This window comes from Triticum dicoccoides, chromosome 2B (genome assembly GCF_002162155.2).
Source record: "Triticum dicoccoides isolate Atlit2015 ecotype Zavitan chromosome 2B, WEW_v2.0, whole genome shotgun sequence".
Lineage (NCBI taxonomy): Eukaryota > Viridiplantae > Streptophyta > Magnoliopsida > Poales > Poaceae > Triticum > Triticum dicoccoides.
Genome location: NC_041383.1, coordinates 8018961 through 8033554, shown reverse-complemented (window position 1 = coordinate 8033554; position 14594 = coordinate 8018961). Strand labels below are relative to the sequence as shown.

Sequence of the window (14594 nt, the reverse complement as noted above, 5' to 3'; positions counted from 1 at the left end):
ATCTCGTTTTTTATGGAATATCGCCGCCTCTCTTCGTTTATGTTTATCTGTCCTTTTGAATGTTTTATTTGTTCCTTAAGTAATCGCTGCCTTCGCCGTCGCCCCGCACATCAAAGGCGTCGCCCCGTTTAGGACCCGCCGCGGATCACGTACAGGATCCTGAATTCTCGCTGGACCAGGGTGGCGTCCACCACGTCATGGTGTGATGCTAGCGGCGATTGGGAGGCGATCCGGGCTGCTAGGGTTTCACCATGCACGACCTGATCGTGGCGGCGCCGGAGCATGTGAGGTCAGCGCTCTAATCATTGTTGGTGTTGAGCAGCGGTCTGTGGGTTCGCCCTCCTCGTCGACCTTCTGTGAAACGGCACGGAGGTGCGCGTTTCCCGCATCAAAGGCATTTAATGATTAAATAGTTATATATGCCAGTAGCCCCCGAGACTTAAAATAGTTAAAATAACTGATTTAAGGATCAATTTCTATGCAGGATCTTACGGTGAAGAATACCCATCTGTCCCAGGAGCTCCAAGAATGCAAGGCCCAATTTGAGGCCGCACTGGCCGCTACAGGGGGAGCCACAGAGACCCCCGCTGGTAAGACGTACTTTGAAAAGATAATTAATTAACAAAGTGCGGCGTGAATCTGACAATAATATTGCAGAGGGCGCCGAACTAGATCCGGACAAGCAACGGCTACTGTGTCAGCTAAAGGCCGGCGAGAGGGTGCTTATGAAGGTGCAGCAGGAGAGAAACAAGCTCCAAGATGCCCACACCTAGCTAGGAGAAGAGCTGAAAGGTGTTCGGGCCCAGCTGTCTGGCTCCTTGAAGGAGAATCAGCGGCTTCGTCGCGGCATTTATAGTAAGTGCTTGAGCAAATTCCTTTGAAAAGAAGAATTCAGCGAGGAAGTCAATTGACAGAAATATGTCTTTAGGTGTGCTCACAGGTCGCCCTGCGGAGGAAATGCCTGGGTCAACAGGTGACCAACTTCCCGAGCTGGTGCAATTGTTCGAACGTGTTCGGCAGGCGATGAGTGGCGTCGTTCAGGCTTTATGGCCATCTGTCTCCCTACCCGAGGGCCTTGGTGAGCTTGCTGAGAAGCTTCAGGGAGCACGGCGACGCCTCCGTTTGTGGAAGATATCGGCCTGCCGTCAGGGCGCCAGGGAGGCCTGGGCCATGGTGAAGACGCGCTACCCGAAGGCTGACCCAAACCACATGGCCGAGGTCGGACCTGCGGGGCCTGATGGGAAGGAGATCCCTGTGAGCTTGATGTACGGCCAAGTAGAACTGGCCGCGAAATATTCCCAACAGGACTGTAAATTAGACAGCCTGTTAGATGGGATTGAGGAGGAGTACAATCAGTCGGTTTGATGATGTAATTTGAAATGACATGTAAGATGCCTTCTAGCCGGATTGTAGATCGTTTGTCTTTGCGGACCGTTTCGCTTCAACCTCGGGACCCAACAGTCCGGAGTGTGTCCGAATACCCCTACGGTTATAAAAGAACCGGGGCATGCATGGAGACAAGGCGTCGGGGTCATAATTGCTTTATCAGACAAGTGCCCAACTAGTTATGTTATATTACATGGTTAGTAAGAAACATCTTCCAGGGAGAATAGTTCCGTTAAGGGTTCCTTTCCCTGGGAGGCATGCCCTAAGGTGCAATGCCGGACTGCGAAAATAGCAGAAAAAGCATCTGGGGGCAGATAAATAAGTAAGTAATAAATCACCTTTCAAGTCACCGACCGAATATTCTCTTAAGAACGCTAGCTTTCAGCATCACCCAGTCTGAGGTACACATCCGGCTGACCCGGTAGTAACAATCGCAGAGGTGCTCCCTTTACCTCCTAGCCGAACAATCGGGAACGTAGGGGTAAGCACAGGAGCCAGGCAACCCAGCTTGACCAAAACTTAAGTCATATCGATGCATATAATGGTGAATAAAAGGTACATGCGGAAGTATGACACATGTATTGGGCGTGAAGCCCATATTAATAAGCTTCTGGTAAAGAAGCCCCCAGGTATAATGAGTGCTAGGAGCACATCAAGTGTGTGCGAACAAAGCGCAAATCAGCCTATAAAAGGTATTGAGAAAAAAAAAGTGGGAAGAAGGAGGGGGACAAGAGACAGTAAAAAATATAAAAAGGTGGACGGGGGAGTGAGACGAACTCTGAGTCTGGTGTTTAGGCGTAGAATCTTCGGAGACGGGCTGCGTTCCATGGGTTCGGCTCGAGTCGATTGTCAGATGCTTTACGTAGACGGTATGCTCCGCCGGTCAGGACATGGTCGATGATGAAGGGACCTTCCCACTTGGGCTTAAGTTTGTCCTTTTTCTTGTCCGGCAGGCGTAGAACGAGTTCGCCGACATTGTAAGTTTTGGCCCGTACTTCTCTGCTTTGATATCTTTGAGCCTGCTGCTGATAAAATGCGGAACGAGCCTTTGCCTGCTGAAGGCGAAAAAAGCTATCGTCGACTGGACTCATGGATCCGCTCCTGAGCGTGCTCGTTGAGAGCCTGCTGAAGGTTATCCAGTCGAGTGTGCTCAGCCAAATTAGCCAAGCGCACCTCCTCCAAGGCCCGAGCCTCGGGGGTTTCTCCAACAATGGGTGTGTGGAGTGCATCCATGTTGCGGAGACGAAGTTCTTTTCTCTGCAGCGAAGAGAAGTGCCCGGGTCGGTATTCCTCATGGACGTGCGACGGATCGCCGTCTCCGTCTCCGCTGCCCTCGCGGCGGAAACTGGGCGGGCTGTGAGGCCCTTCGACCATCAAGACTTCGGTCGCAGGGTCCCTGCTATCGCACTCGGATGCGGTCTCCGTAGAGCCAGTCGACAGATCGAACATGCCGTGGAGAGTATCGTCGGGCTCGATTGCCGCGACTTGATGGGTGGTCGAACGCCGAGCCACCATGTGTTTCACCCATCGCTGAAGCCATGATCGACCGGACCGCTTGTGGCGGCGAACAACGGGGAGGGAAAACACCATCGGAGCCGACTGATACTGAGTCGACGGCTGCCGAAGAAGGACGCCGCGAACGCACGCACGAAAGTGCGTCGCCCCTCGGACGGGGAGCGCCTTAGTGTCCAGGGGAGCTTCTTGAAGCCACGCGAGGTCGTCGACGACGAAAACGAGCGTGCCGAGACGGATCTCGTGGCCGTCAGCCAATCCGCCGCCGGAAACCATGATGATGATGATCGGTAAAACTTGCAACTTCACCAACAAGTCGCTAAGACACCTGCCCCACGGTGGGTGCCAACTGTCGTGGTCCTAAGACTGACAGTAGAAAGGGGGGTAGGTATGGAGAGGCAAGATCTTAGCTATGGTGAAGGTGTACACACGAGATTTACGAGTTCAGGCCCTTCACAGTGGAAGTAACAGCCCTACGTCTCGGTGCCCGGAGGCGGTCGATTGGATTGTGAGTGTGATATTACAGGGGTTGCGAACCCTTGTCCCAGAGGAGGGGGGTGGCTTATATAAAGTGCGCCAGGACCCTCGCCCACCTCCATTACAAGGGACTTAATGTACATAAAGTATGGGTGTTACCGGTAACGTCGGCCTTAAGTGCTATTAATGATCTTAAAGACTATGGAGTGAATCCCTGACCGTTACAGCGTTGAGTGACTCCTGGTCTTCGGTATGGTCGAGTGACTCTCCATATGGTCGAGTGGCGGTAGGGAGGAAGGCCCCCGAGTGATATGGCCGTCGAGTGGATTGCACTCGACGTGTACAACCGGGGCTCTCATGTTGTCTCTTGGTCCTTTTATCTTTCAGGATAGTGACCTTGGGTAGGACGTATAGGTCAGGCCTATGACCCTACCCCAGGTTCGTATCCTCATCACCGGTCGCGCAAGAGGTGTCTGATCTAGCAAGATCCGACACCTGGGAGAGGCAGCAACGTGATGTGGGCACCGCCCTATCCCCTCTTTGACTCTTTCCTGAACAACACCGGCCACTCATTTTTCCCCAAGCATTAACCCACCCTCATCTTCACCTATCTCTCGCGTGCGCCCGTCATTGCCCAACTTGAGCTTCTGTGCTCCCTCCACCATCCCTCTCTCTCCATGATGTCCCCACGCTCCGGCACTCCACCGATGCCATCCTTTCCACATCTCTTGTGCTCCCCTAGCGCATATTCTCTTTCGTCCCAATAACCTCCGCCATGGGATCTGCTTCAACGGCGGCTGCCGCACACCGCAATCACGGTGGCCAGGAGTTGCGACGCTGGCGACCAAGATGCTGCAACCGGTGAGCTACGACGTGGCCCGTGTACTAGAACCGACCACCACAGGATGCTGCAACTAGCACCATCGATGTTGGAACCAGCAACTATACGGGTGCTGGCACCGACAAGGCTCGGCGCTGCATCCGGCGAAAAAAGTTGCAACTAGCACCACCGATGCTGGAACCGACTGTTGTGGATGCTGGCACCGGTGATGCTCTGTGTTGCGTCCGTAAAAAAAATTGCGATCAGCACCAGTGATGTTTGAATCGTCTTGCCACATATTCTAGCACAGGCGACACTCGGCGTTGTGCCCGTCTGAAAAGTTGCAACCAGCACCCACTGATGTTGAACCATCCAGCGTTGTGACTGGTTGATGTTTCGTAGTGCAGTTTTGCATCGCAAGCTCCTGGAAGTTTCTTCATTGTTGGTGCTGAGCAGCGGTCTGTGGGTTCGCCCTCCTCGTCGACCTTCTGCATAGCATTTAGGGCCTCGTCTCATCTGACAACGGTGGCGCAACAGGAGGCGAGGCCTGCGGGCGTAATTGGGGATGGTCGCGAGAGAGGTGAGGAGCACGGCATTTCCTGATCGATTGATCGGAGGCACTAAATCCTTCATGCATTCGTGGACAAAAATCTATCCCCAATTAGCCGAAAAAGACCAGAATATTAGCCTGGTCTTCAACAAAACTACGAAGTTGTCTTCAAGCAAACTCTAAGCTGATCAAAAATATTCTCGCGTGTTTGCTCACTGCACAAAAAAAATTCCGTTGTTGGTTTGAGAAGGCAAAAGCCATACAGACATGAACCAACTGAAAGTTCACTTTAAGTAAAGAGTATAGATCACTACAGAAATAGACGGAGCATAAAGTTAAGACTCCAGCGGTTACAAATCCGCCCTTGCTTGCACGCAAAAGGCAAAACCCAACTAATTGCACTCCCCGCCAAATTATGTTCCAGCAAATTAATCAAGACACTCCACTTCATCGATGTCATACACACCATCCAAAATCTCTCCCACAAGACACTCCAGTCTTAATAACGGTTACCGTTTTTTGAGTTGCCTTAATAAAGGTAACTGGCATCACCACGCGTATATATACATGCAATACATAACCAAGATCCACCAACTATCAAAAATGGCATCCAAACATGTCCTCCTCTCGGCCCTAGTCCTGCTCTCCATCCTCGCCGCCGCTGTAGCCACCATCGCCTGCAGGCCAGGGGTGGGCATCCCGCCCAAGCCACTCCCAAGCTGTCGCGCGTATGTGGTCCAGCAGACCTGCAAAGACACCCAACAGACTGCGCCCACTCCGGGAAAAGTGGCCTCCAAGGATCCGTGCTGTCGGGAGCTGGAAGCCGTCTCGGAAGAATGCCGATGCACCGCGATGGAGGACTTCATGCAAGGGATGCTCCGCTTGGAGGGTGTTCCTGAGGGGTGCACTAGAAATGACCTGTGGGAGTTCACCATGTCTCTCGTCAAGCCGGAGCTGTGCAACCTACAGACCATCACCGGCGGGCCGTACTGCGGCCTCCCTCCTAGCAACGATGCCCGTCTTGCCGACGGTGTGCAAGATGTGTAATTAAGCATGTGACTGATGGTGCATGATGAATAAGCGTGTACATTGCGCATGAATATATAATAGAATCCTCGCGGGTTCATGAGTATCGGTGTTTTGCTACTTTTTTTTACGCTCGTGTTTACCCTTCCTGAACTCCCACGGTGAATCAAAGGAACCTGCTGCATCAAGCGCATGAATAAGCGATTTTGGTGGTGGGCCATGCAAGCCCCCACATTCTTCTTTTTCTTATTTCAGTCGGCTAAGTACCGATGTGAGAATCAATTTTACGTAGGAAGGTTGCGGGGCCAACAGGACAATCATTTGGCACACACAAAAAAATTATGATTTCCAATTTTTTTTCTTCCAAAATTGCCTCACAAAGTTGTTGGTGGTATTTAGGAATTCCAAAAAATGTCCATGAATTGTATCCTTGCCTCACAAAACTGTTGCTAGTATGACAAGCAAGCATCAGATCTGCTAGATTTTCAAAATTTGGGGATTCCAAAAAATATTCGTGAACTAATTTTTTTCCATTTTGTTTTAAATTATGTTCACATATTTAAAAACATTCATGAATTTAAAAAATGCTCACACCTTTTAAAATTGGCGAGACCTCCTTTGGACTCATAGCAACAAGTGCATAGCTGCACCCTTACTGAACATGCGTTCTGGGTCGACGGAACGGTGGGCCAATCAAACTAGCCATAGAAGATACCCACTCCCGAGTCCCGACGAGTGCCCCATGCGTTTAAATAATAGAAAACCCAAACACACTTCTTAAAATTTGTAAAAAAAAATAAACAAAGATCCCAAAACGAATCACATGATCGAATAGAAAGTGGCTAGTACATGGGTCGGCTCATGCTAATGACATTGAGCGTCTGGTCAACACTTGGTCACACTGAGCATCCATTAGGCATTGTAAGAACCGACCGACTACTGTACGCCTTTGGCTCGAGTTGTTTTCTCTCTATGTTCATGTTATCGGTTTTCGTTTTTTTTTCTTTTCTTCTCTAACACATGTCTAACTTTTTGTACACATTGTCAATTTTCCGTCTACACAATGGACAATTTTTTATAACATTTAATAAATTTCAATACATTATTAACAAAGAGATCAAATAGTTGCTTTGATATGTACTTTTTTCATATATAGTTCACATTTCTTAAATACATCTAAAACAATTATACACGTTTATTCTTTTCCAATTAAAACTATTATATTTAGAAAAATGTGTTTTAGATTTTTTTTGTGAACACGAGTTAATTATTCTTTCAAATACACGTCCAAACATTATTGTTTGAATGATACAATACATTTTTTACACTGTATGTAATATTTTTTAAATGTAATACATTGTTTAAAACGAGGGAGCATTTATTTAGAAAATAGTTTATACTGAATTACGTAAATAATGTTTTTACATCGTATAGTGTTTTATTTAAATGTGATGCATTTTTTTTAAATGTGTGGACATTTTTTGAATGCCATGAACATTCGTTTTAATGCTATCATTTTTCTAAAAAACCATGGAACCAAGTGCTTTACACTGCATTAACATTTTTAAAGTTCGTGGTTTATATGTATTTTTTATTTTATTTTACATTTTGGAGTATATATTTAGAATGTTTCTTTCGATAATGCAAAAAAAAAATTCTGAAAGCTTACTTGCAGGGAGCTACTTGGTCCGGCCTAATAATAGCAAGGAAACTCGTAGCAACAGGCCATACATAGTCACGCTCTTACGGAACAATCATTCTGGCTCGATAGCACGATGGGCCGGTCAAGCTAGGCACGGAACCAGCTCCTGACGAGATCCCCATGCGTCTAAATAGTAGAAAAACGAAAAAAAGGAAATTTGTAAGCATTAGACAAAGATAGTCAAAAAATAAAAAAGAAACAAACAACAAAAAAACAGAATCCAAATGAATCAGACGAATCGAAGGAAATCAGCTGGTACATGGGTCGGCTCATGGTACCGACCCTTGTGCGTCTGGTCAACACTTTGGAAGCAGTGAACTTCAATTAGGTATCGTCGAACCGCCAATGCTATTTCTAGCCCGTGCCAAGCGGTAACTTAGTCTCGCCTCTAGGCACGACGAAGTGTGCCGGCCCACTACTGTAGCGTCTCTGCAGTACAAAGAATGTAATTTCTATTCTGCAATTGAAGTACAGATAATACTTTTGCAGCGAATATGCAGTGAAACCCAACTGATTCACCCGCTCTCATCCTCCCGATCAAGTAAACGAGTAGTAAACGACGAGGGTTGATGGGCAAGTGAATTGGAAGGACTTATAAGGGCATGTCTCCTTTACTATATGATACATGCTAACAATCATCTTTCATGCTGGATAGCAAACATGAAGTTGACTACATACACTCTGATATATTACCTTTTCTAAATTTCTGTTAGTAACTGAAACCGTAGTTCACTTGGCGTCGGGGAGTAATTCTACCTGTACTGTTAGCTGAACTTCTGTCCTTCCTGGAGAGTCTGTGGCGATGAGCGGGGAGAGGAGCCCTGTGTGGTTACCTCTCACCTGGGTGTATATTTTGATAAGTGTGGAGCTCCTTTTTTTAGTTACAAGCTTTATTCTCTTAGATGTCTAGTTGCTGATGCCTGGATGTCATGGTAGGACATCTGGGCTGGATGGAATCTAAGACTATTCACTCTGTTTATTGGTACCCTTTCATGCAGTGAAATGAAATCGGGGGCATGCCCGTCAATTCAAAAAAAAAACTGAAACTGTTTCTCTACTGAAAATGTTACTGAAACAAGTATACTGATGGTGACGCTGACCAAGAGGCTGCGAAAGCAGTAGAGACGGAGACATTGAGACGGAGACGGAGACTGATGGTAAAGCAAGCTGCTGAGTTGCCGGTATAGAGTATCCTATGCGTGCATACTTTCATGCTAGCAGTTGGTGATCAACGGGGAGGGCCTCTCTGTAAAGATTGAAGCCAACCCCTTCGATCCAAAATAAGTGTCATGGTTTTGAACTAAGGTGAGCCTTAGTTTGGATCGGACGGAGTAGTTTGTTGGAGTGTCAATTGGACCAGGTAGAGTTTGCTGAATCGAGCCAGCGGGGTTGCAAGCATTGCGTACTCCGAGCACAGAGTAAACCAATTGGACTGCTATCTACTCCCTCCGTTCCAAAATATTTAGTATAAATTTAGTATAAAGTTGAGTCATCTATTTTAAAACGAAAGGAGTAGCTGGCTGATACATGCCGGTGTGTAGCTGGTACTCCAAAGGCAGGCGCCGCGGCGCACGTGTGGCCCCTCTCACGTCCTCTCGTCACGTTACTTGCCAACCGATTGATCTGACGTACATAGCGATTAGCAATGGATGGGCCAGCTCACTAGGCGAAATTCCAAACCGTCGGCAGGATTAAACTAAGATGTGTTGTTTTCTCTAGTAATGACGTTTACATTGGTAATGTCATACTGACACGATCGACTTTGTGGTTTGACTAGTGCTGGAACGCAGACTGATGAGGTGCCTGAAAATTAGCCTGTCGGTTTTGGACAGACCCCCCCACGCTTTGGTTTACTAGAGCACTCCTGCCACCACTGATTAGGTCAGTGGCAAACAACGACGATTAGCTGCTGACTCCAAGACTTTGCATGTGTTGCCTTAAAAATCCAAGCGTTTGAAAACCGCGAAAGGTGTCGCGGACCAGCCAAACCACTTAATTTGTCGCACTAGTGCCACCACGTCGGCAAATACAAAATTTAGAAAGCACAGTTTGAGCTGAAAAAATCAAGGAAAGTCACTTTGAAATTTCGAGCTCGTGCGCAACGGCAGACCACTTGGGATCCTCATTAATTTTACCGTCGAAATCTTGGCGCAACAGCTACATGCGTGGAGACGAATCAGCAGGTCGTGTCGATGTCCCAGTCACACATGCACCTATACCTCTCAGGTTGACCAGAGCAGCTAGCACAAACATATGCACCCATTATCAGTTGCTTTATATGCAATCTATTTGGTATTTATTGAGAGCGGCGTTTTGGCTCCTAGGTGCATATGCACCCATTGTCGAAATACACATTTTGAAAAGTTGAAAAATTCGGAACAAAAATCCCACGTGTATATCCGGACATTTTATGTGCGTTCACAAGGTTTCGGTGAAAAACGACGTTTTTTGTGGCTTATGTAAAAAAGATAAAGAAATGCCTCGTGAATAGTTAGAATGAAGCATCAGAAATTATCTTTTTTTACACAAGCCACAGAAAACGTCGTTTTTCACTGAAACCTTGTGCACGCATATAAAAATGTCCGGATATACACGCGGGATTTTTGTTCCAAAATTTTCAACTTTTCAAAATATGTATTTCGACAATGGGTGCATATGCACCTAGGAACCAAAGGCAATTACCGGTATTTAAGGGGAGTACTTAGATAGGAATGGCACCTCTACCTTGAAGAGGATGTTCACGCACCGCGCTTGAACCCAATGATTTCATATGCAGTCTAGTGATAAAACATCTGTCGAAACGACAATTGCTATGAACAGAAGGGGGTCTTGTCATTTTTCTCCTGTCATCAGATCCTCAAACAGCTTTGTGGCTTGGAGTTTTGCGAGCAGTACTATTTGGTGAGTGGGATGTCTGTTTCTTTCGCTTTGTGCCGCCGATACTCCATATATGCTATTTTTAAAAACATACTCTGTTGCGATCGTTTTGTACTCCATATATGTAGTACTCTGCGCATGCATCTATGCTCATAGTCCTTGATGCGTGGTGACATAGCTTCCCAAGTGGATTCCTTATCTTTGACAATTAGCAGGACCAACTTTTCCTCATTTCAAGGAAGTTAATTCCGTCCTTACTTTTGAAAATTGAAAAGTTGTTTTACAAAAGCAGAACCTCGAGCGGCGCGCGCACACACACACGCGCATCTTTTTTTAGTGCTCCGAGAGAAGAAGAGGGGACGACATCCACGAAGACCAAACTGCACTGGAGTATATCCATGTGCGGAAGAAGCAGGAACAAACACATGTGCACGTCGACGTTGGATGAACTGTAAAATCGTAATCCCGTAAAAAAACTGTAAAATCGTAAAATATTGAAGAAGAAAAATTAAAAAAATTGTGGATGTTTTTTGTGGTAAACTATGACAAATGTTCAAAGTGGTTGCAAATTTTCATCATGAGATCATATTCTTGGAAGGCGTGACAAAAAGTTGATGCTCCGAAAATGCTACTTTCGAAAGCATTTTGGGGCACTGATGTTGTTTCTTTACTAAGTCTTTCACGAATGTAATCTCATGATGAAAATTACTTAGAACATTTGTCAAAGTTTACGAAAAGAAATCAGAACTGTTTGATTTTTCTAAAATTTTACTGTTTATCCAAGCTCATTTGAGTTTGAGTTCAGAAGGGTACTTTGGACGTCAATGGGTATTATCCAAGCAGAGGATAATAAAGAAAAGGTGAGCGGGGCCAAGGAGAGGCATGGGTCTAGATTCTAGAAGAAGAAGACAAGTGAGAGGCGCTCGTGCAACCTTGATTTGAATGATTGGTGTACCTTCCTGCATGTGCACACATCTCAAGACCAAGAACAAAAATCCAACGCATACACTGCACACGTGCGTATGAAAAGCAACACAAGCGTTGAAAGTGACCCAAGAAAGACCCACCCTCTCTCTCTCAAAAGGCTAGTGGTACGTACTAGTAGTAGTGGTACAAGTTAGAAAGAAGATCCATCCTCCGGCCGCCGTGCGTGCGGCTCAGTGCGCTCCTGTGCTCGGCCGCTGCGCTGCCTCTGTGTCCCACAGTTGGAGGTTTCGGTGGATCCATTCGGGAGAGAGAGCCCTTCCCCAACGCTGGCTCTGGCGCACGGGCGATGCCGACCGGCGGCCGCTTGTGCCGAGCAACGAGTCAAATGTGCATCGCCGCCGACTGTCTTACTGGGGCTGTGCGGCCGTGCCAGAGCCCCGCATGCCCACGCGCACGCACGCACGGGCGGCAGCAGGCAGAGACACAGCCACACCATGCAGCAGACCCAACAGGAGGCCGCAGGCCACAGTAAACTGCTGCCGGTGGGCATACTAGGCACCCGTACCAAATCAATATTATTGCGTCCACATACATGTAAAACACATTTTCATATTGCATTTTGTTTGACATCATTTTTCTTCCGTTGTTGAACGATCGATGTCAATAATTTTTGCACCCATATACCTGCTCGAAACTCAACAATCTTTGATTTAGGGCCGAAACTAAATATGCACCAAATTCTTCCAAGGGTGTAGTACCATTTTTTGTAGGGTCGGTGTTGTATCAAATGCAATGCGCCTACGATAAGTTAAAGGTGCCCTACTGAGTATTGACCGACATCTTTGTCACACTTGGTGTCTCTGTCACACGAGGGAGGAGCCAATCCGTGTCAACGAAAGCTTCACTCCCACCTTTCAAAATCAATGCATCGATGGATACTCCTAGTAGACATGTTGCTTTATTTGCAGCTTATTTGGTATTAAGGATAAAATACCTGTACCATTTTGATTTGAATGGTTCCCCAACCTTGACCTTGATAGGAGTACGATCCTTCGCATGTCTTTCATACTATGTACAAGACCGTTATGCGTATGTGTGGCACGACGCATGTCACCCATACATTCATCCGTTGAAAAGGTTAGCTGCTACTACTAATACTGAGTGAAAAATTTGGATCTATCAGCACGTCATTTTTGTGAACACGGAGGGACTTTTTCTTTTCGACTGTCAATCGATCTTTGTACAGCTTTGGTTTTTGGTCGTTGTTGCTGGCACTATGTGGCGAGTGGGATGTCCATTTCCATTTTCTCCGTGCCACTTCTCTACATCGTGCGATTAGCTCTACGAGTGCTTTGCCCATGCCTGTGTTTAAAAATTGTGCTAAAATATCCTTATGGTGCCATAGCTGCATGAAACGGAATTGTTAAACAAATTTCCATGCATTAGGCCAACAACTTTTCCTCATTTCAAGAAAGTATAGCCGCGCTTTTTGACAATGGAAGATTTCTACTCGGAAGACCTCGAGCGGCACACGCACTATATATATCATCCTTCCTTTTCGTTGCAAAAGGAAGAGAGCACTCTTATGAAATCTACTAGATGACACGTGATCCATTCATCGCTGTTGGAGATAGTACATCTATACATACTGTTACAAGCAACTCATATCAAAATATTTAGATATGCATTTAGGGGGAGTACCAAGAGACGGGGTTAAGATATTGATGCACTAGGGCGGCCGGAGTATTAGTTTGACCGGAAATTTGTTACTCTCTCTCATCGTCAAACTATCTACCAGTACCAGTACCACGTCCACAGGCACACATGCGCACACCAGTGAGCAGAGCAAAAGGAGAGATATCCATCCACCGGTGGGTGGAGCCGCGGGGAAGAGGACAAGCGAGAGGCGCTCGTGCAACTCTGATCTGATTGATTGGCCGGCCAGCCACATGTACTAGTAGTAGTACGACATCCAAAACCAAAAACAAAGATCCAACGCACGCACGCATGATCGAGTGGTGATAGATAGGTTGGTTGGGCACGGGCATGGGCATGTGATCGAGCATGTGGATGACTGGAGGAGAGAGTGAAGGCTCGTGTGCATGTGCATGTGGAGAACGTGTGTCGCCATCATATTGGTCGTCCCCGCCCGGCCCCTTCGATCACTGCAGGTCAAACAGGCATATGGACGCATATTAAGATATATCTGGCCATGTCCGTTTCGATCGGCGCGTACAAAAGTACTAGCCCAACGCGCCGACCCAAACACATAACAGGTCCGCGCCGACGCATTTCAGGCTCAAATTTGCGTCTGATTTGCGTCGACATGACACAGATGCGCCGTACGTCCCGCGATGACCGCCGCAGCCCCACATGTCGGCCGCTCAACAACCACCCGTGGTCGTATTAAACGCCACCGCCTACCTCAGGCCCGCTTGGCAGTGTGTGGAATGTGGAAAGGCGGTGTGTGGCCGGGCCGGCCTCATCCACTTCCATCTCCCCGTCCACGTCTGGCCATGCTTGCTCCCTCACCGGAGACCAGAAAACCCTAGCCAGCCAGCCACCAGCCATGGGCTTCTTCTTGCGCGCTTCCTCCTTTGCCGGCTAAACGTGGCTCGCACCGCAGGAGCGGGAACGGCTCTACATACCAGTTCACTAGGCGCGGTGGCACTGGCAATACCGCTAGCCCTTGCAGTATCTGGATGTCAACTTGCCGCATTACTGGCATCTGGACCCGGAGCGGATCTCCATTCCAACGGTGCCACGCTTGTTGCGGGCGCACGCCAAGGAGGTTAGCCGGCGTTGTGAGCTCCTTACGCCAGAGCAGCGGGCGATGCGTGCCTGCGCGCCACACTCCACCAACTGGGAGCGCTGGGTTGCGCTAGAGCATAAGGAGGAGCGCCGCCGTGGCGTCCACGTCAACCATGACGTTCCCCCGCCCACCCAGAGGTTTTGCCAGAGGAGGAGGAGGCAGAGGCGACGTACCAAGCCGCCCTCGAGGAGGCCCTGGAGCACGCACTGGAGGCGAGCCGGCTCGAGGAAGACGCCATTTGGAATGGGCTGGACCATGGCGTGGCCTTGTCAGCGGCGGGGGACTCCGTCCACGCTTTGCTGTTTGTCCCGCCATCGCCACCCTTTGTCGAGCCCAAGGCTGAGCCGGAGCTGGAGCCCGAGCCCACGCCCACGCAAAAGCGGCGGCCGCCGCCGCCCACTTGGCCCAAGGAGTCCTACTCGTGGACCGGTGAGTTCTGCGAGTGGGTGAGCGTGCCTCCCGTCCACTACGCCGCGATGCCGGAGGAGGCAGCCCACCTTGAGCA

General features: G+C 48.2%; 1 protein-coding gene across 1 annotated transcript; it reads left to right on the top strand.

Moving 5' to 3' along the window:
• Positions 1-5331: 5331 nt before the first annotated feature.
• LOC119366784 (alpha-amylase/trypsin inhibitor CM2-like) lies at positions 5332-5877 on the top strand. The gene has a single exon (XM_037632503.1). It carries the CDS (start codon positions 5349-5351, stop codon positions 5790-5792), a length of 444 nt encoding a protein of 147 aa, XP_037488400.1. The 5' UTR covers positions 5332-5348; the 3' UTR covers positions 5793-5877.
• Positions 5878-14594: the final 8717 nt, after the last annotated feature.